Source organism: Camelina sativa, chromosome 3 (assembly GCF_030686135.1).
Source record: "Camelina sativa cultivar CO46 ecotype springtype chromosome 3, ASM3068613v1".
NCBI classification, from domain to species: Eukaryota; Viridiplantae; Streptophyta; class Magnoliopsida; order Brassicales; family Brassicaceae; genus Camelina; species Camelina sativa.
This window is the reverse complement of record NC_141882.1, coordinates 13,752,323-13,777,789: the sequence shown is the minus strand read 5'-3', so window position 1 is coordinate 13,777,789 and position 25,467 is coordinate 13,752,323. Positions and strand designations below refer to the sequence as shown.

The window sequence follows — 25,467 nt, the reverse complement described above, 5'->3', positions numbered from 1 at the left end:
GGACCCCATGTATCCATATGAATCAGATCAAAAGGTTTATCACTGATATTATTATGAGAAATGAAAGGGATATGTTTTTGTTTTGAAAGATGACAGACTTTACAATGAGAATCTGAAACATTCTTTTGTTTAGGAAAAGCTAAGATGTTATACATAGATAACAACTTAGACATAGAGGGATGTCCTAGCCTGTTATGCCACAATTCAGGACTATAAACTACATTAGCTAAGATAGGAACATTATTAAGAAGGATACCTGATAAAGAAAGGGAGTCTATATCTGATGTGATCATGGATGGAGTTAGGGAGGAGGAGCTTTTAGCTGAGCTTGAACCCGAGGAACTTGTAGTTGAGCTTGAACCCGAGGAGCTTGTAGCGGAGGAATCATTGCTTGTACCTGAAGGACCAATGACTAGAGCAAAAGCTAAGAGGCTAAGAAATGCAATAAATGGGCTTATTCAAGAGCTTATGGCCAAAGAGAGCATGAGAAGAACTATTAGGGATGATACATATCAAGTCCAGCCCACTTTGAGCCTAATTCAAGTCCAAGAAAGCCCAAAATAATCACTTTGTTTTGTGGTCAAAGAGGAGTGACGAAAATTGAGTTCAACTCATCTTGGAAAGGACACCTTGGGAAGACAAAGTTCAAGAGTTGAATCTTCATTAAACTATCTATCTTTATTGTGTTTTAGTTTCAAGAATAATACTTTGTTTTGTGACCAAGTTTTTTATCTCTATATAAACTCATGTAATCTCATTTGAGAATCATCAATCAATTTTCCTTTTCATTTTATGAGTTTATCTTTTTGTTCTTTGTCTAGAACATTTCTTTGTTTCTTGGTGTGTAATATCCAAGCAACAACCTCCTTTTGCTGGACTAGTATGTCATATCTAGCAGTAATTGGAGTTGGGAATATCAGCAGCCTTCCGCAACTGCTGTGCGACCCCTCAATCCATCAAATCTCCCTTGTTACACCTTGCACCTTGGCGAGTTTCTATCCTTTTTAGTCCGGCTGAGTGATCCTCGAATTTTGGGCGTATCAAGAGGTATCAGAGCCACTCAACCGGTACTTGTCTGTTCATCTTCTCATCTTCCATTTCTAAATACTTCATCTTCTTTCTATCTTAAATCTGGGCCATCTCCTTATCTAGGCCATTTCTATTTTTAAAAAAAAAAAAAAACAAAAAAAAAAAACAAAACAAAACAAAAAAAAAAGCAAAAAAAAAAAAAAAAAAGATTTGCATTTGGCTAGGTGGTGGAAGAAAAATCATGCTGGCTGAGGAGAAATCCAGCCATGGAGTGGTTAAAACAGATTTCACAAAGATCCTCTTATCTTTCTATCTTCCTTCTTCCCTTGTTGCTTGGGAATTCCATTGGGTTGCTTGGATTTGTTCTCTTAGAACTTAGGGAGAAAACTCTTGAGTGACCTACCAAAAAAATTGAGAGAAACACTTTTGTGAGGATTTTTTTTTATCTGCTAACTTTTGGTGTTTAAGTTTTCAGGAAACCATGGAAAGTGATGGAGAACGAGATCGGCCAGAGAATTCTGTCGCCGGGCTATCTAACTTGCAAATGAGAGCATTGAATGACACTATTACTAACCTTATGAATTCAGGTCTAGAAGAACTACACCAGAGGCTCGACGAGATTCAGAACAGTCAACAAACCCGTTCTAGACCAGCAGCCAGGAGAGAATGTTCAAGGAGGACTTACCAGCCCGAAGAGGAAATTGAAGAAGAGGAGTTCCATGAAGAAGAGGAGTTCCATGAAGAAGATGATCGATCAATCAACCGACCTAGACGAAGTCATAGAAACCGTGATCAAGGTGATGTTAATCCTTTTGGTACAAAAAATGACAATTTAGGTGGTTTAAAACTTAAAATTCCAACCTTTGAAGGTAAAAATGATCCGGATGTTTATCTAGAATGGGAAAGGAAAATAGAGTTAGTGTTCGAATGTCAAAATTTATCTGAACTCAAGAAGGTTAGGTTAGCAGCAATTGAGTTTATAGGCTATGCTATTAACTGGTATGATCAAGTTTTGACTCATAGGAGAAGGACAGGTGGAAGACCAATAGTTTCATGGGATGAGCTCACTACCTTGATGAGGAAACGGTTTGTGTTGGCTCATTACCACAGAGATCTCCACCAAAAACTCAGACGCTTGCTTCAAAGAACCAAATCTGTGGAGGACTATTTCCAGGAAATGGAAAGCTTAATGATCAAAGGCGGACATAGATGAAACCTTAGAAGCTACCATGGCCAGATTCCTTGCCAGCCTCAATCGAGACATTCAGGACAGAATGGAGCTTCAAGAATATGAAAGCTTGGAGGGAATGTTGCACAAGGCGATTCTAATCGAACAACAAACCAAGAGGAAGGGTTTCTCTAAACCTTCTTTTGCTCCAAAACCAAGTTATCAAGATAAAGGTAAGTCTTCAAACCCATCAAATTCAGTTTTTAAGACTAATGCTCCTACTCGTCTTGAGAAAGGAAAGGCAGTCGAGACCAACAATCGGGCAAGGGATATTCGGTGTTTCAAATGTCACGGACTTGGACATTATGCCAACAAATGTCCGAATCAAAAGGTAATGATCCTCCTAGACAACGGTGAAGTGGAGTCCGAGGACGATAAAGAAAAAGAGGAAGATCTGGGACCAATCTTTGACGAAGAGGAAGAGCAGTTTGAATATCTAACTCAAGGGACACTTCTGGTCACTAGGAGATCATTGAGCGTTCAACCTAAGTCCAATGACCGAGAACAAAAGGAGAATCTCTTTCACTCTAGATGTTTAGTTAAAGATAAAGTTTGTTCTTTGACCATTGACGGTGGAAGTTGTACTAATGTTGCTAGTGAAACTCTTGTTAGGAAGCTTGGACTTGAGACAAGACCTCATCCGCGACCTTTTAAACTGGAATGGTTGAATGAAACGGGTGAACAGTACGTCACAGTTCCTCTTACCATCGGCCGATATGAAGATGAGATCATGTGCAATGTCCTTCCCATGGATGCAAGCCATATTCTTTTAGGACGACCTTGGCAGTTTAACATGAGGGAAATACATGATGGCTACACCAACCGGCATTCCTTTGAGCATAAAGGAAAGAAGATCACTCTGGTTCCTTTAACTCCGTTGGAGGTCCATCAAGACCAGGTCCAGTTGAAAAAAAGCCGAGACAAAGAAATTAAACCAGCAAAACATGAGGTATCTCCTAAGAACTTTAACTTCTTTGTCAAAGAGAGTCAAGTAAGGAAATCTTTGTATTCTCAACAGCCATTGCTTTTGCTTGTGTATAAAGAAACACTAATAGCATTTTCTGACCTTGCACCTGAGCTCCCGAGTTATTTGATAGATGTTTTGCAGGAATTCTCAGATATCTTTCCAGAAGAAAACCCTAACGGTTTGCCGCCAATAAGAGGTATAGAACACCAAATTGATTTCGTCCCAGGTGCGTCACTTCCAAAACGGCCGGCTTATCGAACTAATCCGTTGGAAACAAAGGAAATCGAAAAGCAGATTGGAGAACTTCTTGAAAAAGGTTACATTAGGGAGAGCCTAAGCCCATGTGCTGTACATGTTCTCCTTGTGCCTAAGAAGGATGGCTCTTGGCGCATGTGTGTAGACTGTCGTGCCATCAACAATATTACGGTAAAGTATAGGCATCCAATCCCTAGGCTTGATGACATGCTAGATGAATTGCATGGTTCTTCTGTTTTCTCAAAAATAGATTTGAAAAGTGGATATCACCAAATTCGCATGAAAGAAGGTGATGAATGGAAGACTGCATTCAAAACTAAGCTAGCATTGTATGAGTAGCTTGTCATGCCTTTTGGCCTTACTAATGCACCTAGTACATTCATGCGTTTGATGAATCATATCTTGCGATCTTTTATTGGTCATTTTGTTGTTGTCTACTTTGATGACATTCTTATCTATAGCAAGAACCGTGAGGAACATAAGCTGCATTTGAAATATGTCCTAGACGTCCTTAGGAAAGAAAGGTTATTTGCAAATCTTAAGAAGTGCTCTTTTGGAACAGATCATGTGGTTTTCTTAGGTTTTATTGTAGGTACTGATGGACTCAGGGTGGATGAAGAAAAGATCAAGGCCATCCGTGATTGGCCTAGCCCCAAAACTGTTAGAGATGTAAGGAGCTTTCATGGGCTAGCTGGGTTCTACCGGAGGTTTGTTCAGAACTTCAGCACAATAGCAGCTCCACTCACAGAGGTAATCAAGAAGAATGTTGGTTTCAAGTGGGAACAAGCTCAGGAGGAGGCGTTTCAGATACTTAAAGGGAAGTTAACTCAAGCGCCTTTACTTACACTTCCGGATTTCTCCAAAACTTTTGAGATAGAATGTGATGCCTCAGGATTGGGTATTGGTGCTGTGTTGATGCAGGAAAAGAAACCCATTGCCTACTTCAGTGAGAAATTGGGAGGAGCTACACTCAATTACCCCACTTATGACCAAGAGCTATACGCTTTGGTTAGGGCACTCCAAAGTTTGTAATTCATACAGATCACCAATCCTTGAAGCACCTCAAAGGCCAGCAAAAGTTGAACAAAAGGCACGCTCGTTGGGTTGAATTCATTGAGACATTTCCCTACGTCATAAAATACAAACAAGGTAAGGAAAATGTGGTGGTTGATGCCTTGTCTAGAAGGTATGTTCTTCTTTCAGCTCTTGAGACTAAGTTGATTGGTTTTGAGTTCATGAAGCAATTGTATACAACTGACCAGGATTTTAAAGAGATTTATAGAAAATGCTCTAAAGTCGCTTATGGAAAATATTATCAAATGTCTGGTTTCCTATTCTTTGATAACCGTCTTTGTGTGCCCCAATGTTCTTTGAGGGAGTTATTTGTCAGGGAATCACATGGAGGTGGATTGATGGGACATTTTGGAGTAAATAAGACCTACAAAGTGGTTCATGAGCATTTCTACTGGCCGAGCTTAATGAGAGATGTGGAAAGAATATGTGGGAGGTGTGTCACTTGTAAGCAAGCTAAGTCTAAACTTCAACCCCACGGTTTGTATACTCCTTTATCCATTCCTACTGAACCTTGGACTGATCTGTCAATGGACTTTGTGTTAGGATTACCTAGAACCAAGAAAGGTAGAGATTCTGTCTTTGTGGTTGTTGATATGTTTTATAAGATGGCACACTTCATCCCATGTCACAAAACTGATGATGCTACAAACGTTGCTGAATTGTTCTTTAGAGAAATTGTGCGATTGCATGGCATGCCTAGAACTATTGTTTCTGATAGAGATACTAAGTTCTTAAGCTATTTCTGGAAAACTTTGTGGTCTAAGTTAGGAACTAAGCTGTTGTTTTCAACTACTTGCCATCCTCAAACTGACGGACAAACCGAGGTAGTGAATAGAACTTTGTCTACTCTTTTGCGTGTTATCATTAAAAAGAACATCAAATCTTGGGAAGAATATTTGCCTCATGTTGAGTTTGCATATAACCATTCAGTTCATTCTGCTACTAAGTATTCTCCTTTCCAAATTGTCTATGGTTTCAATCCTCTAACGCCTTTGGATCTAATCCCTTTGCCTTTGAGTGAAAGAGTTAGTATGGATGGGAAAAAGAAAGCTGAACTTGTTAAGCAGATTCATGAGAAAGCCCGACTCAATATTGAAGCAAAGACAAAGCAATATGAGAAGCAAGCAAACAAAGGAAGACGTCAATTGGTGTTTAAAGAGGGAGATCTAGTGTGGATACACTTGAGAATGGAACGTTTCCCAGCAGAAAGAGAGTCTAAGTTAATGCCACGGGTCGATGGTCCATTCAAAGTCTTGACAAAAATCAGTGACAATGCTTACAAACTCGACTTGCAAGGTAAGTACAAAGTGAGTTCAATTTTTAATGTTGCTGATTTGGCTCCATTTGTGGCAGATGATCCAGATTTGCGGTCAAATCCTTTTCAAGAGGAGGAGGATGATGTGATCATGGATGGAGCTAGGGAGGAGGAGCTTTTAGCTGAGCTTGAACCCGAGGAACTTGTAGTTGAGCTTGAACCCAAGGAGCTTGTAGCGGAGGAATCATTGCTTGTACCTGAAGGACCAATGACTAGAGCAAAAGCTAAGAGGCTAAGAAATGCACTAAATGAACTTATTCAAGAGCTTATGGCCAAAAAGAGCATGGGAAAAACTATTGGAGATGATACCTATCAATTCCAGCCCACTTTGAGCCTAATTCAAGTCCAAGAAAGCCCAAAATAATCACTTTGTTTTGTGGTCAAAGAGGAGTGACGAAAATTGAGTTCAACTCACCTTGGGAAGGACACCTTTGGAAGACAAAGTTCAAGAGTTGAATCTTCATTAAACTATCTATCTTTATTGTGTTTTAGTTTCAAGAATAATACTTGGCTTTGTGACCAAGTTTTCTATCTCTATATAAACTCATGTAATCTCATTTGAGAATCATCAATCAATTTTCCTTTTTATTTTATGAGTTTATCTCTTTGTTCTTTGTCTAGAACATTTCTTTGTTTTTTGGTGTGTAATATCCAAGCAACACCCTCCGTTTGCTGGACTAGTGTGTCATATCTAGCAGTGATTGGAGTTGGGAATATCAGCAGCCTTCCGCAACTGCTGTGCGACCCCTCAATCCATCAAACCTCCCTTGTTGCACCTTGCACCTTGGCGAGTTTCTATCCTTTTTAGTCCGGCTGAGTGATCCTCGAATTTTGGGCGTATCAATATCCAGAAAATAGAGGTTTGCCACTTCGCTACCCTTCCCAATCATTAGGCCCCGTGTACGATCCTGAATTTCACAACAATGATCATCAAACCAGACCCCATAACCTAGTTGTTTAGCAAGAGAGATGACACTAAGAAGATTAAATTTGAATTGAGGGATGAAAAGAACTTTTTCTAAGGTTAAATTACTACCCAATGTAACAGTTCCTAGACCGACAATTCTCACGAGGCCGCCATTAGGTAAGGAAACAGTAGTGTTTGAGAGGATAGTGAGATAAGAAAAAAAACTTTTATCATGACAGATATGATGTGAAGCTCAAGAATCCACAACCCAAGCATTAATAGCAATAGCGTTGCTATTAACAGAACAGGCATAAGGCCTAACATTTCCGGAAAAAGAACATAGGATAGAGGGATCAAACTTACCGGAAATGGGGAAAACTGTTGAAGAAAAAGGTTTGGAAACTAAGACAGAGTGAACTTCAGGTTTGGTGATGGTGCTTGAAGACTGAAGCTTGGTGCTAAGGTATGACATAAGCTGTTGAATCTGTGTTGGAGTTAGATCATCAGATGAAGCACTGAGAGTTTCTGAAGTTTCACCGATAGCCACATTAGCCAAAGCAAGGACGAATCCTTTATGCTTCAACTTGAAGTGAGCTGGATAACCAACTCTTTTGTAACATCGCTCAGCAATATGTCCAGATCTACCACAGAAGGTACAAACAGGTTTGTCTTTCCTCTGATTCACTGAGTCACCACCATATTGTTGACCTTGTCCTAAAGTAACAACATTAAACTGAACTTGAGTGTTGGATACCTGAAAAGCAGTCGGATCAACACTAGTATGAGAAGGAAGACGAGCTGACTTCTGACTATCCTCTTGATCAAGCAGATTATAAACTTCAGACATAGTAGGCAGAGTTTTCTTCATCGGAATCTGACTCCTAACCGTATCATAGTTATCATTGAGGCCCATCAGAAAATCTATAACACGATTAGTTTCTCTTTCAGCAATCAAAGCTTCAACAGAGTGAGCTGTAGCTTGGAGACTGCTCAATTCTGCCCATAAAGACTGAGTGTGTGTGTGATAGGAGGAGAGAGTCATACTGCCCTGACGTAGAGAGTGAATCCGATGGCGAAGTTTGTAAAGTCTTGGCAAATTTGACTTGTGAAATCGTGTGTGTAGATCTTTCCAAATATCCGAAGCTGTTTTGGTGTAGAGGATACTTGTGTAGATCTTCGGAGTAACACTATTCAGCAACCAGGACTTGACCATGCTATTACATCTAGACCAGATTTTGCAATATGGATCATCTTCATCAGGTTTAACAATAGAGCCGTCAATGAAACCGAGTTTGTTCTTAGCCTCTATACTCGTAGTCATAGCCACAATCCAGGTTCCATAATTAGTTCCGTCTAACAGAGTAGCAGTTAAAACTAATCATGGATGATCTGCGCTATGGAGATGATATGGACTATGAACATTATCAGGTGAATTGGATACCTCGATGTGATGTGGAGAACGTTTGGGGAACATCGCTCGAGTTTGGTTAGTATCCTGAACATCGGAGTCACGACGAGCTTGAATCGAACCATATGGTAGCTCGCGAGATCTCGGCGATGTAATATCTAGTGGATCCGGCGTCTCAGATCTGTACTTCGATTTGCAATTTCGCTTCCCCATCGTCGTTGTGAGAAAACAAAAAACAGACGAAGAAGAAAAAATGATCGAAGCTTGAAGAACAGATTCTGGGTTGGATCTGTGGAAGAGATGAATGAGAATTTTCCGAAAAAACGAAGATTTTTCTGGGAATCGAGATGAGAAAAGTTAGTTACGATCGTGATTTTGCTCTGATACCATTTTACTAAATGAACTAATTAATCTCATTCTCATTAAAAAGATAAAATGTACATAGTGTGCCTTATATACAAACTCTAAACTGATTTACTTAATAAACTTAAACCAAAACATAAAGATATTATAACCGGTTTATACAATTCAAGAGCATAATATTTAGCTATCAAAACACTGAAATGCAGATACATTACAATAGAGTACAACAAATGAATAAACAAATGTATACGTTTGTGCTCATCTTTTTATATTTATATTTGAAATCTCCTATATAGAAAATTACAATGTTAATATCACGAAAGTGAATTATAAATCTTAAATATTTAGAATAAATTTGATATAATAATTTACTTATGTCGTAACCAGTCAGTTCGGATACAACATATTTGTATACATATATATCACTAGGGTATCAATTGGTATGACAAAAAAAAACAAAAAAATGTGTGTATTAATGGATGTGCTAACAAGTAGTAATAAATGGACGTTGGCATGACAAGATTGGTTGGAAGATGGAGTTGTCTTGTGTAGTGTGTTGTCTCTTGTCATCTCTACTGTCTTTTGTTTTGGGTTTTACATACTATATCAATTGAACATTTCCAGTTGTATGTACGTAAAAATATAGTAGCATAAAATTCACACATGCGTTTTTTCTTAGAAACAATATTGGAAAATTTTAAATCCACATTACGTTGACACAAGTAAATTCTGTTAGTTTTAATTTTTAAACGAACGCATTAGTAAAGAGACTAAGAGTTGATATGTATCTTCATAATATAAACCCAAAAAAATAAAAATAAAAAATAAAAATCAAGTAGAATGTGCTATGAGTCTATGATAACTCCATTAATTGTTTTTCTTGTTTTTATTGTTATAATTGACGTAAATAATTTAATAATTGGGTCCATTGAAACGTGATTATGTTTTAATGTCTCCCATGATTGAAATCAGAAAAGATAATTAGACTTTATTAAGTGTGACGAGAAAAATAATCCCCCACTCGTCTTTTGTGGTTTGACAATTAGTTTGTGAATAAGATTCGTTAACCAAACCAAATCAACGACGTGATCATATGTGTCCGTCAATAAGCATCTGCCACCTAGCAATTTATACTTATGAGATTGAGAACTATACTAATTTATTATTATTATTCCAATTTCCAAAGTTGGTAACTAAAAAGTAAAAACAAACACAAACGTTTTTTATTCTTTTAATTATATGCTTTGCAAATTAAAAACTCAAAACTTTCTTAAACAAAAAACACAATCATAATAAAAAGATCAAAGCTGAAAATTTTTAAGTCAAACAAAGATTTCATCTTAAATCCATCCAATACGTAAATATTAACAGTGTATCAAGTAGATAATATCTAATTTAGTATTGTGAGAATGTGTTGAAATAGTATTGTCCAAGTGTTTAGCCCATCCATTAATAGCTCCAACCTGGCCGAATGGGAGCCGGGCTTCTCTCAAGTTCGAATAACATCCGAGCAAACCTCACTCCACACAATCTTTTCTAAAACATTTGCAGAAATAACATTTTATATGTATTGAAAGACCACTTTCGATTATTCTTTGACGATTATTAATGTTTGTACGACTGCAAAAAAATAATTATAAAATGAAGAAATTTTTTATACAATTGTCTTTTGTGCGACTGCGAATTCCTGTACGATTGTAATGTCCTTAAGATTCTTAACTTTTGTACGATTCTAATGTTTTTATAAGATGATTAACTTTTTGTGTGATACTTGATTGTACTAAAGTTAAAATGTTTTATAGTACAATTGTGTAAAGTTTTGTACTGTTATAAACTTTTTAACGATAATATTTGAAAGTTTATGGCTGTAAAAGGTTAAACACACTACAAGAAAATAGTTGATTTGCGATGGAAATCTGCGACGACGCAACGTCCTTGCAAATTTGCGACGGTGCAACACCCTTGCAAATTTGCGACGGCGCAACACCCTCGCAAATTTGTAACAGAGTTGAGAGTAGTTTGCTAGGAAGGCGAGGGTACTTGTAATTCCCTCGCAAAATTTGCGATGGCGAAATCCCTCACAAATTTGCGAGGGAGTTAGTACGGTTTTGCGACTCCGCTAAAGTTCCTCGCAAAACACTCGCAACTCCCTCGCAATATTGCGACGAGTTAGCGATGACGAAATCAGTAGCAAATTTGCGAGGAATTTGTAAGGGACGATGATGTCGGCAACCACGTTTTCCCTGAGTGTAACTGATATGTCATCAAAGATACAAGAGGTTCAGTCTCAGCTCTGTTCAGGGGATAACACAGAGAGTTCTGCTTCTGGTGGGTTGTCTGTTCATACCAAGAACAAAATTTATGCCGAGGTAAACTTCTTGTGTGGTTTTTGAAATCTCTTAAGTTTGTCTTGTATGAGTTTGTGTTAGTTTGTGTTGTTGTTTTTAGTTTGTCATATGATATGCTAAGATTGGTCTGATTGTAATGTGCATTTGTAGGATATGCTACATTTGTGTTGTTGTGTCTGTTCTAGGATATGAATCTTGTATGTTGCTTGTTGGTTCTTTCTTTCATATGACTATGAAAGTAATTGTTTGATTGTATTGCTCGTAGGTTGCTCCGAAGAAGAAAAATAGACTTTATGGAGTTGGTTCTTTGTAAAATGAAGCATCTTCAGCCCATTTTGGACCATCGCTTCCGCCTACTGAGGATCCGGTTGTTCTTGCTCAGAAGCTTGCTGTCGCTGAAGCTACTCTCGCAACTCAAGCCACTCAACTTCAAGACAATGCACAAAATATGCATAGCTACAATGCATACTTTGACTACCTTGTCGGGAAGGATCCTGAATTTGCTGCTAAGTTTGGAAGCAGGATTGAACATGGCTGCAATCCAACCATAGCTGAGACAGGGGACGGACACCGACACCGACACCGACATTGGCACTGGCAATGGCACAGACACAGACACAGGAACCGGAACCGGAGTTCCTTCTCTATCACCATCTTTTTAAGACAATTTGATATTAAGTTTTAAGGTTTCATTTGTTTTTTGGACGGATTATATGACAATTTTTGTTTCTTAATTTTTTTGTCTAGAAACAAAAATTGTCTCGGTTAATATATGTTTGAATTTTATTTTATATTTTGATTATATTTTCTATTTCTTATAAACTATTGTCAAAATATAAATGTATAAATTTCAAAATAAAAAAAAATAAATATCAAAATGAAAAAAAAAAAGCCAAAATCCGTAGCAAATTTATGCTACGGATTTGCGAGGAATACAAAATTGCTACGGATTTGCGACGAAACTCATTTCTGGGTTTATAATAATATTAATATTTTGCGATGGAAATAATGTCGCAAAAACCTAACAAATCTGCGAGGGATTTACTTTGACAGATTTTGCAAGATAGTTGCGAGGAATATTGTTCATCGCAATTTGCATTTGTTTTTCGACGGAGTTACATTCGTCGCAAATTTTGCGAGGGAAGTGCTACGTGTAATAATTTGCGAGACACGATTAGCGAGGAATTGACGATCCTCGCAAATCCATCACTAATACCATTTTGCGAGGGATGAGTGACAAATCTTGCCATCCCAATAGGCTTGTTTTCTTGTAGTGACAGTTGTGTGTATAAGCTTTTTGTCTAGTTGTAAGTTTTTGTATGACTGTAAGCATTTTAAGAGGTTGCATGATTGTTAACTTTTATATGATTAATTGCAACTTTGCAAGCTACTGTACGACTATAAGGTTTGTAACTTTCGTTTAATTGTGTAGGCTTAGATATGGTTATAAGTTGTTGTAGGATTGTAAACTATTACATGTGTGGACTGTGGATATTAAGTTTAAACGTCCCATGTTCCCCTTTCTTTAAATTAAGGTTTCGCTTAAGAGTGAAGACTATTTTCAGGAACAAAAGGTTTTATCTGAAGAATGAGAATGAGATAAGAAGGGAAATGTTTTTTTTGTTGTATGTAAGACCTTGCTGGTCAAAAACGTTTCCAGCCATTAAAGTCATTTATGTCTTTGAAAGAGCTTCTACGTCAACCCATAGGTGTTGATTTGATCGTTTTCCCTGAGCTATGGGTACGTAAAATTGGTGAAGAAGTAGTCGTTATATGCAGAAATGGGTAACAACATTTGGGCTATGTGTTGGTACCTCCACTACAATGCCACCCAGCTCCCGCGAAAAAAAAAAGCAAAAATAACTTCTCTTAAACTGTGTTTCTTCAACTTTGTTAATTTTTTTTCGTTTTTCTAAGACCTTCCAAATTTGTTCTCAACAATGTAACATTTTGATCAAGTACTTCATATTTAGATTACCAAATCTATCACATAGATTGTACAGAGTTCTTATTTTAATTTAAAGATAACCACAAACACTTTCAAATTCACACTCTCGACTACCCCTTACCATACAAATTTAACATACTTCAAAAGAAAACATTCTCTCAGCGAAGATGATGCCTGTGGCAACCACAAAGAAGCTCTAATGTAAAAAACAAATCCGTAAATCTTCAACCCAATTCTTTCATGTAAAAAAAGAACACAAACATTTTTATTACCTTAGTGTTTCCTTAGTTCCTTTGCGGATTTTGCAACTTATAGTCGGAAGACCTAACTTCTGATGCGCCTCGTACCTATGACAACCCGAGAACCCTACAACAATGGGGAGAGCACGCTATAGGCTTTAATTTTTGATTAACAGAAAAATCATGAAGAAACAACAAAATTTAGAACAATCACCATAGTAAGTTCCATCAACTTCAATCACATCAATCTGTTCACAAAACGAAGACAAGATTATTATATTCATCAATTATATTGAATCACGAATCGAAGAAACAATTAGAAATTGGATAAACCGGGTTACTTAACCGGAACTTGAAGGCCGATTACACTGATACTATCCATAAGCTCCTTCACTTTGTTCTGATCATTGGATCTAGTTCTCATCAACGGTCTCCGTATCTTCTCCAACGGTAATTCCACTATCATCGGACCTACACCGCCGCTTGATCCTCCGATCACCGGCGGCGATCCTGATAATCAAATTTCAAAAAAAAAAAACAGAGACTGACTCAGGTTTAGCTTCAACCTTGGTTTTAATAAATTACTGTGTAAACTGGATTAGTGAGTTTGATCGTTACCGTTGTCGGATGAAGAAGCTGAAACGGAGAAGCTCCTCGAGCCAATTGGTAATCTCATCATCAAATTCGCCATTGTTTGTCACCGTCTCCTTCCTTCCTCCTCTCAATCTCTAAAAATAATAATTTGTGAACGAAATATAAAGTTTCAATACGTCGTCGTTTTGCACACAACTTTTAGAACGGCGTCGTTTGTTTAAAAAATGTTCAGAAGAAAAGGTCTGATCGAAACGGTTAACGAAGCGCAGAGAGCTTCTTCAATGGCTGTCACTTCATCTTCTATGCTGCTGCTACGGTAAAACTCTCTAACTCTCTCTCTTGAATTGGTGGTTGTCTTGAATTTGCTAAAAGCGTTGTGGTTGTTCGTTTTTTCAGGAACTTCTCTACGGCGGGGAGAGTTGTTCAATCTGTGAGAGCGACTTCGAGAATTTGCTTCTCCACTGGAGAATTGATTAGGGTTCTTCCTCATACTCGTTCCTCCAGGTGAGAATATGTGAATTCTTTTGTGTTTGGTATGTGGATTATTGGAACTTGAGCTGATTTTGGTTTAATCGATTGGGTAGATTCATTTGCTCTACTCGTGCTGCTCATAATGAAGAGGCGGCCGCGAAAGCTGCAGCTGCTGTTGCTGAAACCGGAGCTCCGACCATGTATGGTTCCTCTTAGTTTTTGATTTGTCGTTCACGTAGCATTGAGATTTTTACATCTGAATTACGAAATTGTGGAGTTGAAATTATCCTATCTTCATATTTATGGTTTTTAAGATTTGACAAGATTATAGCGAAAGAGATTCCATCAGACATTGTCTACGAAGATGAGAACGTTTTGGCATTCAGAGACACAAACCCACAGGCTCCTGTTCATGTTTTGGTTATCCCCAAGTTTAGAGATGGCTTGACCATGCTTGGCAACGTGAGTCTCTTTTATATTTTTAATATTCAGTCAGTTTTAGGATAGTGTCTTTCTTGACTGTACGTGTTTGCAATCGCATGACCACAAACAGTTATTGGACCATGTTGTGGATTCGGATAGTGTGTTTCTTGACTATTCGTGTTTGCAGTTGCATGCCCGCTTCGTATTGAATCTTTATATTTCGTATCCACTGTTTAGTATACTCTTGGAGATCTCATAGAGTCTCATCTTGAGGACAATATGCTTGTGTTCTGTAAAGAGTAATGACTAGTATTATGCCAGTGTGTTTCTGATCAGTACATGTAAGATGCTGCTTTGTCTTTTACCTGCCCGTGTTCGTAAACGGATAACAAGAGGAACAAGTCATGAAATAACATGTAAAAAAGAGTTTTAAGCTTTTTTTTTGGACCTGAAATTATCTAATCCCTAAAGCGCCATCGCAGGCTGAACCAAGACACGTCGATGTTCTTGGCCAACTTCTACACGCGTCAAAGATTGTTGCAGAGAAAGAAGGCATCCTCGACGGGTTCCGTGTGGTTATCAACAACGGTGTTGAAGCCTGTGAGTCTTTTCTTTTCCATCCAATCAAACATCATCATCATCATCATACACTTAACTGGATTAACTTCCTCTTATCCAGGCCAATCTGTTTACCATCTTCATCTGCATGTCGTCGGAGGCCGACAGTTGAAATGGCCACCAGGTTAAGAAGAAAACATTCATGTTAAAGCAAAGAATTTGTGGCCAACGAGCTCCAAATTTGTCAACTCCAATCCTGTCTTATATGGTTTATGAGTTTTTACCACGGTCAGATTTATCCAGTTGAGAGTTCCTAGAGATTAGATAGCTTCCATTTCCAATTGTAGTCGAGTTTCTCTCTTCATTGTTAGAAATAATTGTCAACATTTTATATGGTTTGAGAGTGTTTCTCTCCGCAGTATCTATACATTTACTCAAAATCGCTCTCGGCTGGGCTGCTTAAAGTGTTTTTACCGGTTACTTGTTACAGTACCGACCTAGTCAGTACAGCAGCAGATGCCTTGTTCCCTCTTATTCTCTGTGAACTAAACCTTTACCAGGTCAGCATATGTGTCTTCAAAAAACGTAAACCGAGTTTCTGTGTCTTAAACCGCAGTAACTTAACAGTCTGTGCTACACTGCTACCTCTAGGGATTGGGAAACGAACTGATTGAGAAGCAGGTCAATCCGAACATTAAAACTAGACTAGCAAACGTGCTTCAGGTACTCACAACGTCAAATCAGATATCTTCATCCTTGGACCGTCTCAACTACCAAAGATTCAGAAAGAACCTCAGAAACTTCTTTGTCTAAAGCTCGTTGGTTTCTGAAAACTAAGTGACCTAAGTTTAGAACTTAATGTATTTGTTTTCTTTTTGTGGGTTGTAAAAAAGAAGTTACTTGGTAGAAGGCTTTCCGTTTGTAACAATTCAATTTTACTTTAACCAAATGCAAACCCTTTATTAGATGAATAATGTGATTATCTCTGATTTGAATTTAGAAGATGTAGTTTACCAAAAGAAGTACTGAATACACAGAAGTTTGTGAGCAGTCTATAAAACAATATGTCTAATAGAATCATAATACTGACAAAATGACAAGTTCAAACTTATAAAGGTCAATAATAGTCTGCTCATATGTGTAAAAATTGAAGAACAAATCTCTCTTTAATTATTTTCAAAGACATGCATGTGACTTATGTCTTTTATTAGTGGTTTCATATGAGAAAATTTGGTCTAAACCAAAGTCATTTAGACCATGGATGTTTGCAGTTTTAAAATGGCTTTTGGTTTTTGATTTTTGGTGTAGAATTTAGTTTTTTTTTTTTTTACTTGAATGGTAGTTTGTTTTGTTAGTGATCCATGGTTTTAAGTTTTAACGGAAAAAAAATATGGATTTTGCTTCTTTTTTTTGAAAAACTGTCAAAACACTTAAAAACTAGATTCCTGGTTTTCTTGTAAAATTTGTTTTTCAAAATCATGAATGGCTACAAAATAGATTATTGCAAAAACTAAAACCAAAAACTACTTCAAAAACCAAAATTATTTGAGGCCTTAGTCTTTGGTTATTGCACATTACTTCTAAATTGTTTAGGATCACGGTTATAAATAGAAGTTATGTATATTGTTATATAATTTTTTGTCATTAGTAATTAATTGTTTTTTTCTCTATTATCATTTCTATTATTTATCACTTTTTATCACCTTTAAAAAAAATTATGTTTTGATTTATTTTTCCTTATGTTTTGCTATATTTTGTTGGGGTTAAATTATGAAACAATGCCTTTCTGTAAACCAAAGAAACAGAACAAGAACTAAACCTAATTTCATTTTTTTTCACAAAACTAGTCAAACTTTAGTAATTTCAAAAATAAGAACAGCTCAGTTGGCCAATAACCAGCAGACATAAGTACGGTGCTGCTGTTCAGGCATAACCACCAATGTCCAAGGTTTAGGTCCAACATTTGTTACATAAACATAGTAGTTACATAACAAACAAAATAAAGTTAAACATTCTAACCTTCCATATGTGGATTGTAATGACTTCAGTTTAAGGAGAGATGGCGCCTAGGATGAAGGCATTGCCACTGGTTTGTATAAAACCAGGGTATCGAAGGTTATAGCATCTCTCACGAGTGTATGCATCTATCCGCAAAACAAAAAAGAAAATATCATGCATTAGTTTTTTAGAATTTTTTTGTTGGTATAGTTTGGTCGTAAAAATTGAAGTGAAAAAGAAACATATCACATATTTACTGTCCAGAAAATGAAGAGTCTCGGCTGGTAGTCTGAGACTTTGAGTATAGTTTGGAATAAACCTAAATTAGAAAGTAAGAAAACAACAATTATAGTTTTAGTCATTCACATACATAAGTTTTAATTAAAATAAAACTGGTATAACAAATAGTTACCAGCTAGAAATCTCACTAAAATCTAACCTGCCATCAGGCCTCGATGGTGTTCATATCGCCTGTCTTGTATGAACTCGAGACGAGCCAAAACTGGCCTAAGTGAACTAGCGGACTTGAGCAATTTTTGGGTGCCCCACACTCATTGTGGCTTTTGTTCCTAAATCTTCAGTGTGCTGTTCAAATATGCGATCGCATAATGTATATACATACCAATACACAAAACAAAAGTTATAGTTAACATAGGAAATAATAATTACCATATTCACAAAAAAAATCATTTCATATATTTATAGACAAAATACACGCTTATATTTCGTCGTTTTAAAAAAAAAAAGAAAACATCATAATTTTTAATTAAACACATACAATATTTGAAACTGATGTGTTAACTGTACATGGTGAGTAAAAATATATATGAAGAAACAAAGACCTGGAGCCTCTGATCCTTGAGGAGAGGATGACTGAACATAAATTAATCAGTGACATGAAGCTTGTGATCCTTGAGTGAGAACATAACAAGTGAAAACAAAAAAGTTGAGATATATATATATATATATATATATATATATATATATATATATATATTGATGTTATTGGCGCATGTTTATATCCGCTCTCGACGTTATTGTAAGATGATTTAGAATACGGTGTTTAGAGCATCTCCAACCCTCTGTATTCGTTTTTATATTCTATTTTAGAGTAAAATATATTACAATACACTTTTAGATTTACTTTTAAGATATAGATTGCCACATTTTACTCTATATATAGAAGAACTCTATTTTTACTCTATAATAGAGTTAAACTTTTCTAATTACAAAGCATTCATATAAAATTTAATTATTCTTTTAATATATGATTAAAATAAATAATTTAAATAGTTAATAACATAACATAATATCAACTTCGTTGATAAAAAAATTTTAGTTTTAAAATATTATAACTAGAACCAAAATTAATAAATAAATAGATAAATGAAATTGTTATTTTTAATTTAAACTTGAATTTTTTATTTACATAATGATTCTTTTAAGAAAATAGGTTAATTTGCATAATGATTCTTTTAAGAAAATAGGCCAAAAATATTGGAGTCGAAGCCCAACAATTACATACAAAGCGGGTTATAAGTGAAAGGACGCCGATCCTTGTTTTGAACGGGTCGGGTAATGTCGATTGCTGATTTGTGACAAAATTACCACTATCAGTTTCAATAAACACTCTCTTCATAACAAATTGAATGGCATTCTTGGAAATTTTTGGCAATTTTAGAATTTGTACTTCTCTTTTATATATGTAGAGATAAGATAGGTTAAAACAATTCAATAATCTTTGACTTAGATGATAAGGTTTTTTATATTTAATCAACTTCTTTGGGATTTATATGGTCTAAAAGAGTTTAAAACAATTCAACGGTTGCCAGATTTTTTTTTTCTTATCGTAGTTTTATCAAAAGTCAAAATATATTTTTTAGACACATTTCTTCCTCTCCTTAAAAGTTCAAAAACAGATGATATGTAAAAATTTATATTTTTATTTTGAATATAATTTAACAGTTTATTCCAAAAATATATATAAATATATATCTTTAAGTAACAGGTTTACAAGCTTTATCTACTTTTACCACAAAAGAATACTCATCTAATCGTTGACAAAAAAAAAAAAAAGGAATACTCATCTAATCGAGGCAAATGAGCTTCTGTTTCTAAATTTAATAGACACGAAAATACTTGAAGAGAAAACAAAAGAAGGAAAGCTGTTGGAGAAAAAAAAATGGAAAAAAAAAGCTAAGGAACAGCTTTATACTACGAAGTTGTGAATTGTGATACTACAACTTTCATGAGGATAAGAGTTTTTTTGTTGTTGTTGAACCTCAAAGCATGGTCAATGTCCATTAGAATTTAGAAGTCAGCAAAGACAATAACCGGATATATATATACTAGCTGTCTTGTAGGCTGGTATCAACCTAACCAAACCAAACCGGGTCGAACTGCTTAAGTTATTATCTGATTATTAGCTAGACAGAGAGATCGCTGCATCAGTTATGGGCCTAGTCGTGGGGCTGGTTGTGATGGTTGTGGCAGCTGGGGGAGGTGACGAACGCCGGTCGGTTCCTCACCGTAAGAAGGGAACTCCTTCTTCACTTGCCGGTGCATGATGTCATCATCTTCTTGCCTTTGACACAAGGCACGTACCGGATTGGTAAAATGTGTGCTTTCTTCATCCATGAGTATTTCCTATTAAACAGATATACAAACAGTTAAAAAAATGGTTATACATTATAAAGCTTCAAAACTTTATTAATATATTAGCTTCAAAAAATGGTTCATTGCCAAGAACTCACCTTTCCCTTTTCCTTATGTTTGTCTTGCTGCTGCCGCATGAACTCAAACTACATAATTAATAAACAAGAAACATGAACCATTGAAACTGTAAAAGTTGGGATATGTGTATGTTTATAAAATGTTGTTCATCATTGAGCCGTCTAAATAATGAAATGTATGTATATAGAGTGTGTATATTATATACCTTACGGGTTCGAGCATTATGCAGAGAAGATTCAAGTTGGATCTCAAAACGAAGGAGCTCGTCGTAGTTTAAATGATTCAAGTTATGTCCTTCGTACAATTGAAGACTCAGTTTAAGATTATCTATCTCTCTCATCATTGATTCTTTCGTCTTCAAACAATTTGGACAGTGATCCTACAAGAAATTGAATATAATTATAATCAAAATTACGGGTGTGAGATGTAAAGGGAGACAAAGAGGAATCAGATAAAAAAAATATGGGAACTGGATGTAAGAATGTAACAACACTTACAGAGTCGTTAATTTCCTGCATCAAATCATCTTCCTGAGTGATTTTTAGAGCATCTCCATAATCATCATATTGATCAAATGTACCGGGGCTTTGCGCATTTCCGTCCTCATTCCATGGACTCTGTACATCCTCTCCACCTTCCCTAGCCAATGTCCCTAGAAACTGAACATCCTCTCCACCTTCAATGTCACCAGCTGACTCACTTCTAGTTGATATGGAATGAGCCTCTATCCTTTTGCGTTTTCGCGTTTCTGTAGGGGGTGCATCAGTGTTAGCCATCATTTCCAAACAGTTGGTGTTAAGCCTGTTTGATCGGCGCAGATTAGATGCTCCTCCTTCAGGTGTGTCTTCCTGCGAATGTGATTTGGAACCAACAATTTCTGTAACGTCCTCCCTAATCTTGCTTCTAAGGTCTTCATTCTGTTTCAGTATCCACTCCTTCATGTCATTCAAGTGAGCAAGCGTGACGTACCCCGGGTCGTTACTTTCTCCGCTAAAATGAACTTTGGCCGTTGGTTTTTTCTGAGAAGTATGTTTATGGATGGTAGTAGGAGGCTTGACAACTTCCTTCTCCTTCATAGAACACCTAGTAAAATGTTTAGGCTTCGCCTTATCTAGAATAGGCTTTTCTTGAATATTGACTTCTTGATTGGCTGCTTTCAAGACTGGCCATTCAAACGGTTTGAAAACATGTCCCTCGTTGATCAGTTTCAACATGAAATCCACCTTAGGATCAGAAACCTCTGTGTCCCAAACCAACTCTGCTTCGTTAATTGTTCCCTTAGGATACAATGTATGTGCTACCAGAAGCTACATTACATTAAGGAAAACAATGTGTTACAACATGATAAATAATAGTTATCTATTTTAAAATGAAGGGTTAGCTAACCTTGGCATCAACCTCAGCGTTGAGTAATTTACTCTCATGAAGCAGAACTGCGCATGACAACCCTTCAGCTGACCTCTCGGTGAAGTTACGAAGATCCATCGGATCTTTTATCCTCTCCAATATAACCGGAATGGATTCAAGAGCTTGTAACTGTAGCGCTAGAGGAAAACCGTAACATGCACTCGTCTTCTGTTTCAAACGCTTCTTAAGTTTCCCTATAGGATTAGTCGCATCCATAGGCGGCCCGAAACGACGAATGGTCGCGGTAAAAGCTAACCTCCCCCAGGGGTAATCCAAAAAGTAGTCAATATCATTCAACATCTCCACAAACTCAGTACTAACAAAGCTTTGGTCATGACATACAACAACACCATCCACAATCACAATGAGAGCAAGACAAAGCTTTTTCCAAGACGAGAACTGCTTCTTCTTCTCTGTCGTTTTATCGTTCTGTAACAACATATCCAACACATCTGCGACCGTAACCATGGTTTTATTTCCGAACAGCCTATGCCACACAGACAAGTACTGATCCTTGTGCTTGTCTACCTCGTCTTGCGATGGTAACTCACCGCAACGGAGACCAGCCACAATGTGAAACTCTCTCATGGAGAAACGCATTGGGTGTCCACCGAACACGAACCACATCTCGTGTTTCTTTTCGGTTACGAGCTGTCGGGAGAGCAAACCGTGTAACAGTTTACCTGAATGTGAGCATCGAGCTACAGGGAGTTCGAAGAGTTTACCGAATTGTGAATTCTTGATTCGTTCCCATTCTTTAGATCCTTTGAGAAGTGTAGCGATTGTACCGAGGTACTCTGGTCTCGAGTATATGTTAAGACGTGCTCCGTCGGAGTAGCTATCGACTGGTAAGAGACGTTCTGGTAAATTAGGGTTTGGAGGATCTTCGATTTGGTTCATTGCTGCACGAATCGGAACTGGAAATGATCAGTGATGTTACTTTTTAGATGAATCGATGTCGGGACATTTTGATTTTACCTTCTGACTGTGTGGAATTGTCGTTGGCTCCTTGTCTATTCTCCGTCGGTCTCGAGGGAAGACGTTGTCATCGAGTTTTTTTCCGGTTCATCGGAAGGTTACGTTGATTTGGTTTCTCCGAACACCCTGTTTAATCCAGTGGCAATGAAGTGTAATAATACCTAGTTTACTGTAGTGGCATGGAGTCGTAAATACGGTAATTAAATAGAGAAACATTTCCTTAAACCAACCCGAAAGTTCAATGTGTTTGTTGGTTAATTAGAAGAAACCAGGAAAGACAATAACCGGAAAATTAATTAACTGTCTGATATCAATAACCGAACCATACCAAATCAAACCGGGTCAATTCTTAATTTGAGTTTGATAACTATGAGGTAGACTAGTAATATGGGCCTAATTAGTTTGGGGGTGGTTGTGCTGATGATGATGGCTGTGGCAGCTGGAGGAGCTGAAGAGCACCGGTGGGTTGTTGTTGTTCTTCCTCACCGTCAAAAAGGAACTCCTTCACTTGCACTTGCAGGCGTGTGACGTCATCATCATCGTCTTGTCTTTGCCACGTCATCATCTGTCTCTCTGCTTGCCACATCAGATGCTGCCAAGAGTTTCCTCCTTGCCCCTTCATATTAAAATGCAAAAAAATAAAGAGTTTTTTTTTTTTAGTTTCGACATTTATATTAAAAAGCTTTTACAGTAACATACATATACAAAATGAAAACATGATAATATCTTCTTATATTATTATACAAACAAAAAGGCATGCATGTACCGGATCGGGAAAATGTTGGGTTTCATCATCCATGAATGTTTCCTAAAGAAAAAAAGTAATGAGAACATTTGAAAACATATATGGTTATTCATATTATAAACCTTCGAATGTTAAACAATAACTATTATCAGATTTAGTTGCAGGGGAAAAAATATTACCAATGACAAGAACTCACCTTTCCCTTTCCCTTGAGCTTGTTTGTTTGTTGCTGCGTGAACTCACACTGCATAATTCTCTTTAATAAACACAAGAGTTTATAACCATTTACTTTAAAAATTATTATAACAATTCTAACAAAAGAAAAAACTATATACAGTATAGTATAGAGTGTGTTATCGTATGTTTAAACTTGAAATACCGGTTCAATTTTCACCAAAATATTTACTTTAGAGTTTAGACATACTTTTCTTTTTAATAAACAAATGTCATTTATAGAGTGTGTGTGTGTGTGTGCATGTGTATATATACCTTATGAGCTCGCGCATGTTGAAGAGAGGATTCGAGATGGAGTTCAAACTGAAGGAGCTCGTCGTAGGTTAAGAGATTCAAGCCATGTCCATCGTACAACTGAAGATTCATCTTAAGATTCTCGTTCTCTCTCATCATTGATTCTTTCGTCTTTGCACAGTTTGAACACTGATCCTATATATATAAGAAATTTAATATTTATTATTCTTAATAATATTATCCTATAAGAATTTTAGCATGTGAAGATAATTAATAATAATTCATGGAACTGGAAGAAATTTAATTACTGCAGGGTGGAAACTGTGATCTGCAGAGGTATGACCAACTTCTTTTTCCTTTTGGTATCTCATGATGAGATTCTCCATGCTGATAATATGTTGAAAAAACAAAATAAAATTAGGAAATTAAGTAACAGAATACAGAAAATTGTTAATAATGATGTCTTATTTTTGGATATTCATTAACAAGAAAACTTTTTTGGATCAACATCATAAAGATCATAGCTTTCCTTAAAACTAAACCCTGACACATGGCTAAATATCAGAAAACGATCTCTTAATTCATTGATTGAATTTTTTATTAAAAAATTGAAGTTCAAAATCAAGCCAAGAAAGCATATAATAAATTCGGTAAATTAAATATCAATGTTTATATATGTTAGGTAAACGAAATTATTGAATACACTTCAAAAAGCGTACCAGTGTGAACATGAAAAAATAAAAGATGCAACACTAAAATGAAACCAAGTGATGATGATAAGAAACTCAAACTTTTACTCAAATTTTTGGTCTATATATATTTTTGTAAAAGAGGATTCGTTTTTATGTTTGTCTCCACCAAAACAAAGAACACGTACACATGTATGAGTCTACAATTATATACACATAAGTGACAATATATAAATGAAACCTGGTGGAGCTGGAACAGAAATCATAGAGCTTGTTGGAGTAAGAGAAGATGATGAGACCAAGGGGGACATCAGAGAGAACAGAGAGTTCATGTGCCTTCTTTATCAAACTCTTTCTTCTCTTTGCGAATGTCACTTGTTTCCTTATCTTATCCTCTATCCTTTTTATCCTTGTCTCCTTATCTTATCCACCGGAAGACTCTTGATTTATCGGTGGATCAATTCTTTGGATATTACACACCAAAGGGGATCGACAACTTGTTGGATATGACACACCAACAAAGAATGGATAGAGAGATGGATCGAGAGACGCCACAAAGTGAAATGATCTATGATAAGTCTGAACCAACCATGAACATAGATATAACACACCATGAACATGGAGTTCCAAAAATTACAAGATATCACATCTTGAAAGAGAAACTTCTCTGGTTTTTTTACTCAACGACAAACCACCTTTCTTCTCTTTTCTCTTTCGTCATCGATCTATCTTTCTAAAATCCTAATTTCATGAGAATGCTAAACGAGAGAGAAAGAGAAAAGAGAAGAAAGGTGGTTTCCTTTTTCTTTTTAGTCAATGAAACCTTTAGATGGAACGATTAATGCTATTTATATATAGTCGTACTGCTACTTTCATATGTATATATATACGTGATATTTACGGAACCTTTTTGATGTTATATGTGGTTTTTAAGTTAATCTCTATAGGTGATCAATTAAAATTCGAGGGCAATTCCTAATGGTACTTTGAACATGTTCAATTAATTAGACCGGCCGGTCTAGTACACTTGTTACAGTTCTTTGTACAACGTTTAAAAGTTTAACTAAAGTAATAACTAAAGTAAAACAAAAGTTGAAACATGAAAGTATATATATACTAGATTTTATATAATTTCTATTATAATTTATATTTTATGTTGTATCTATTTATTAAATATTGAATATTTTGTAAATAGAGGAATAACTAAATTTTCTAGTTGTTGTGGCTAAATATTTATATTATTTTTTAACCCGCAATACACTTCAAGACCATTTGTTTGTTATATTTTTGGTTTATTTTGTTTAGTGTTTGAGATTTTATTT

At 36.3% G+C, this 25,467-nt stretch overlaps 4 protein-coding genes and 1 pseudogene across 6 annotated transcripts; 2 read left to right on the top strand and 3 right to left on the bottom strand.

Moving 5' to 3' along the window:
• Positions 1 to 291: 291 nt before the first annotated feature.
• On the top strand, positions 292 to 2,925 carry LOC147946894 (uncharacterized; annotated as a pseudogene).
• A 9,917-nt stretch (positions 2,926 to 12,842) lies between these two features.
• On the bottom strand, positions 12,843 to 13,868 carry LOC104777154 (sulfiredoxin, chloroplastic/mitochondrial-like). Of its 2 annotated transcripts, none has more exons than XM_010501366.2 (5): positions 13,700 to 13,868; positions 13,428 to 13,591; positions 13,296 to 13,329; positions 13,115 to 13,208; positions 12,843 to 13,016 (listed from the first exon to the last, which is right to left on the bottom strand). In XM_010501366.2, the coding sequence occupies exons 1-5, from the start codon at positions 13,770 to 13,772 to the stop codon at positions 13,001 to 13,003; spliced, it is 381 nt and encodes a 126-aa protein (XP_010499668.1). In that variant the 5' UTR covers positions 13,773 to 13,868; the 3' UTR covers positions 12,843 to 13,000. The 2 variants fall into 2 exon arrangements, with proteins under 2 accessions (XP_010499668.1, XP_087360361.1); XM_087504235.1 differs by having other exon boundaries at positions 12,843 to 13,038; positions 13,700 to 13,835.
• LOC104777153 (14 kDa zinc-binding protein) lies at positions 13,853 to 15,567 on the top strand. The gene is made up of 6 exons (XM_010501365.2): positions 13,853 to 13,991; positions 14,072 to 14,179; positions 14,260 to 14,346; positions 14,461 to 14,608; positions 15,052 to 15,169; positions 15,249 to 15,567. The coding sequence occupies exons 1-6, from the start codon at positions 13,900 to 13,902 to the stop codon at positions 15,314 to 15,316; spliced, it is 621 nt and encodes a 206-aa protein (XP_010499667.1). The 5' UTR covers positions 13,853 to 13,899; the 3' UTR covers positions 15,317 to 15,567.
• A 3,741-nt stretch (positions 15,568 to 19,308) lies between these two features.
• LOC104777152 (uncharacterized) lies at positions 19,309 to 22,727 on the bottom strand. The gene is made up of 6 exons (XM_010501363.2): positions 22,244 to 22,727; positions 21,245 to 22,167; positions 20,356 to 21,165; positions 20,064 to 20,237; positions 19,879 to 19,926; positions 19,309 to 19,771 (listed from the first exon to the last, which is right to left on the bottom strand). Exons 2-6 carry the CDS (start codon positions 22,163 to 22,165, stop codon positions 19,577 to 19,579), a joined length of 2,148 nt encoding a protein of 715 aa, XP_010499665.2. The 5' UTR covers positions 22,166 to 22,167; positions 22,244 to 22,727; the 3' UTR covers positions 19,309 to 19,576.
• LOC147946893 (agamous-like MADS-box protein AGL63) lies at positions 22,444 to 24,991 on the bottom strand. Of its 2 annotated transcripts, none has more exons than XM_019243777.2 (6): positions 24,387 to 24,991; positions 23,765 to 23,843; positions 23,478 to 23,651; positions 23,185 to 23,244; positions 23,010 to 23,051; positions 22,444 to 22,859 (listed from the first exon to the last, which is right to left on the bottom strand). In XM_019243777.2, the coding sequence occupies exons 2-6, from the start codon at positions 23,840 to 23,842 to the stop codon at positions 22,641 to 22,643; spliced, it is 573 nt and encodes a 190-aa protein (XP_019099322.2). In that variant the 5' UTR covers position 23,843; positions 24,387 to 24,991; the 3' UTR covers positions 22,444 to 22,640. The 2 variants fall into 2 exon arrangements, with proteins under 2 accessions (XP_019099322.2, XP_019099323.2); XM_019243778.2 differs by having other exon boundaries at positions 23,185 to 23,232; positions 24,387 to 24,963.
• Positions 24,992 to 25,467: the final 476 nt, after the last annotated feature.

Excerpts from the sequence above, each read along its gene's own strand:
- LOC104777154 (XM_087504235.1), bottom strand. The coding sequence starts at position 13,772 with ATGGCGAATTTGATGATGAGATTACCAATTGGCTCGAGGAGCTTCTCC. Across the intron at positions 13,330-13,427 it reads TAATCGGCCTTCAAGTTCCG|ATTGATGTGATTGAAGTTGA; the intron begins GTTAAGTAACCC and ends TTTTGTGAACAG. Across the intron at positions 13,209-13,295 it reads AGTTGATGGAACTTACTATG|GGTTCTCGGGTTGTCATAGG; the intron begins GTGATTGTTCTA and ends CCATTGTTGTAG.
- LOC104777152 (XM_010501363.2), bottom strand. The coding sequence starts at position 22,165 with ATGAACCAAATCGAAGATCCTCCAAACCCTAATTTACCAGAACGTCTC. Across the intron at positions 21,166-21,244 it reads ACGCTGAGGTTGATGCCAAG|CTTCTGGTAGCACATACATT; the intron begins GTTAGCTAACCC and ends AATGTAATGTAG. Across the intron at positions 19,927-20,063 it reads ATAATGCTCGAACCCGTAAG|TTTGAGTTCATGCGGCAGCA; the intron begins GTATATAATATA and ends TTAATTATGTAG.
- LOC104777153 (XM_010501365.2), top strand. The coding sequence starts at position 13,900 with ATGTTCAGAAGAAAAGGTCTGATCGAAACGGTTAACGAAGCGCAGAGA. Across the intron at positions 13,992-14,071 it reads TCTTCTATGCTGCTGCTACG|GAACTTCTCTACGGCGGGGA; the intron begins GTAAAACTCTCT and ends TCGTTTTTTCAG. Across the intron at positions 14,609-15,051 it reads GCTTGACCATGCTTGGCAAC|GCTGAACCAAGACACGTCGA; the intron begins GTGAGTCTCTTT and ends GCGCCATCGCAG.
- LOC147946893 (XM_019243777.2), bottom strand. The coding sequence starts at position 23,842 with ATGGAGAATCTCATCATGAGATACCAAAAGGAAAAAGAAGTTGGTCAT. Across the intron at positions 23,652-23,764 it reads ATCACAGTTTCCACCCTGCA|GATCAGTGTTCAAACTGTGC; the intron begins GTAATTAAATTT and ends TTATATATATAG. Across the intron at positions 23,052-23,184 it reads AGCTCAAGGGAAAGGGAAAG|GAAACATTCATGGATGATGA; the intron begins GTGAGTTCTTGT and ends TTTTTTCTTTAG.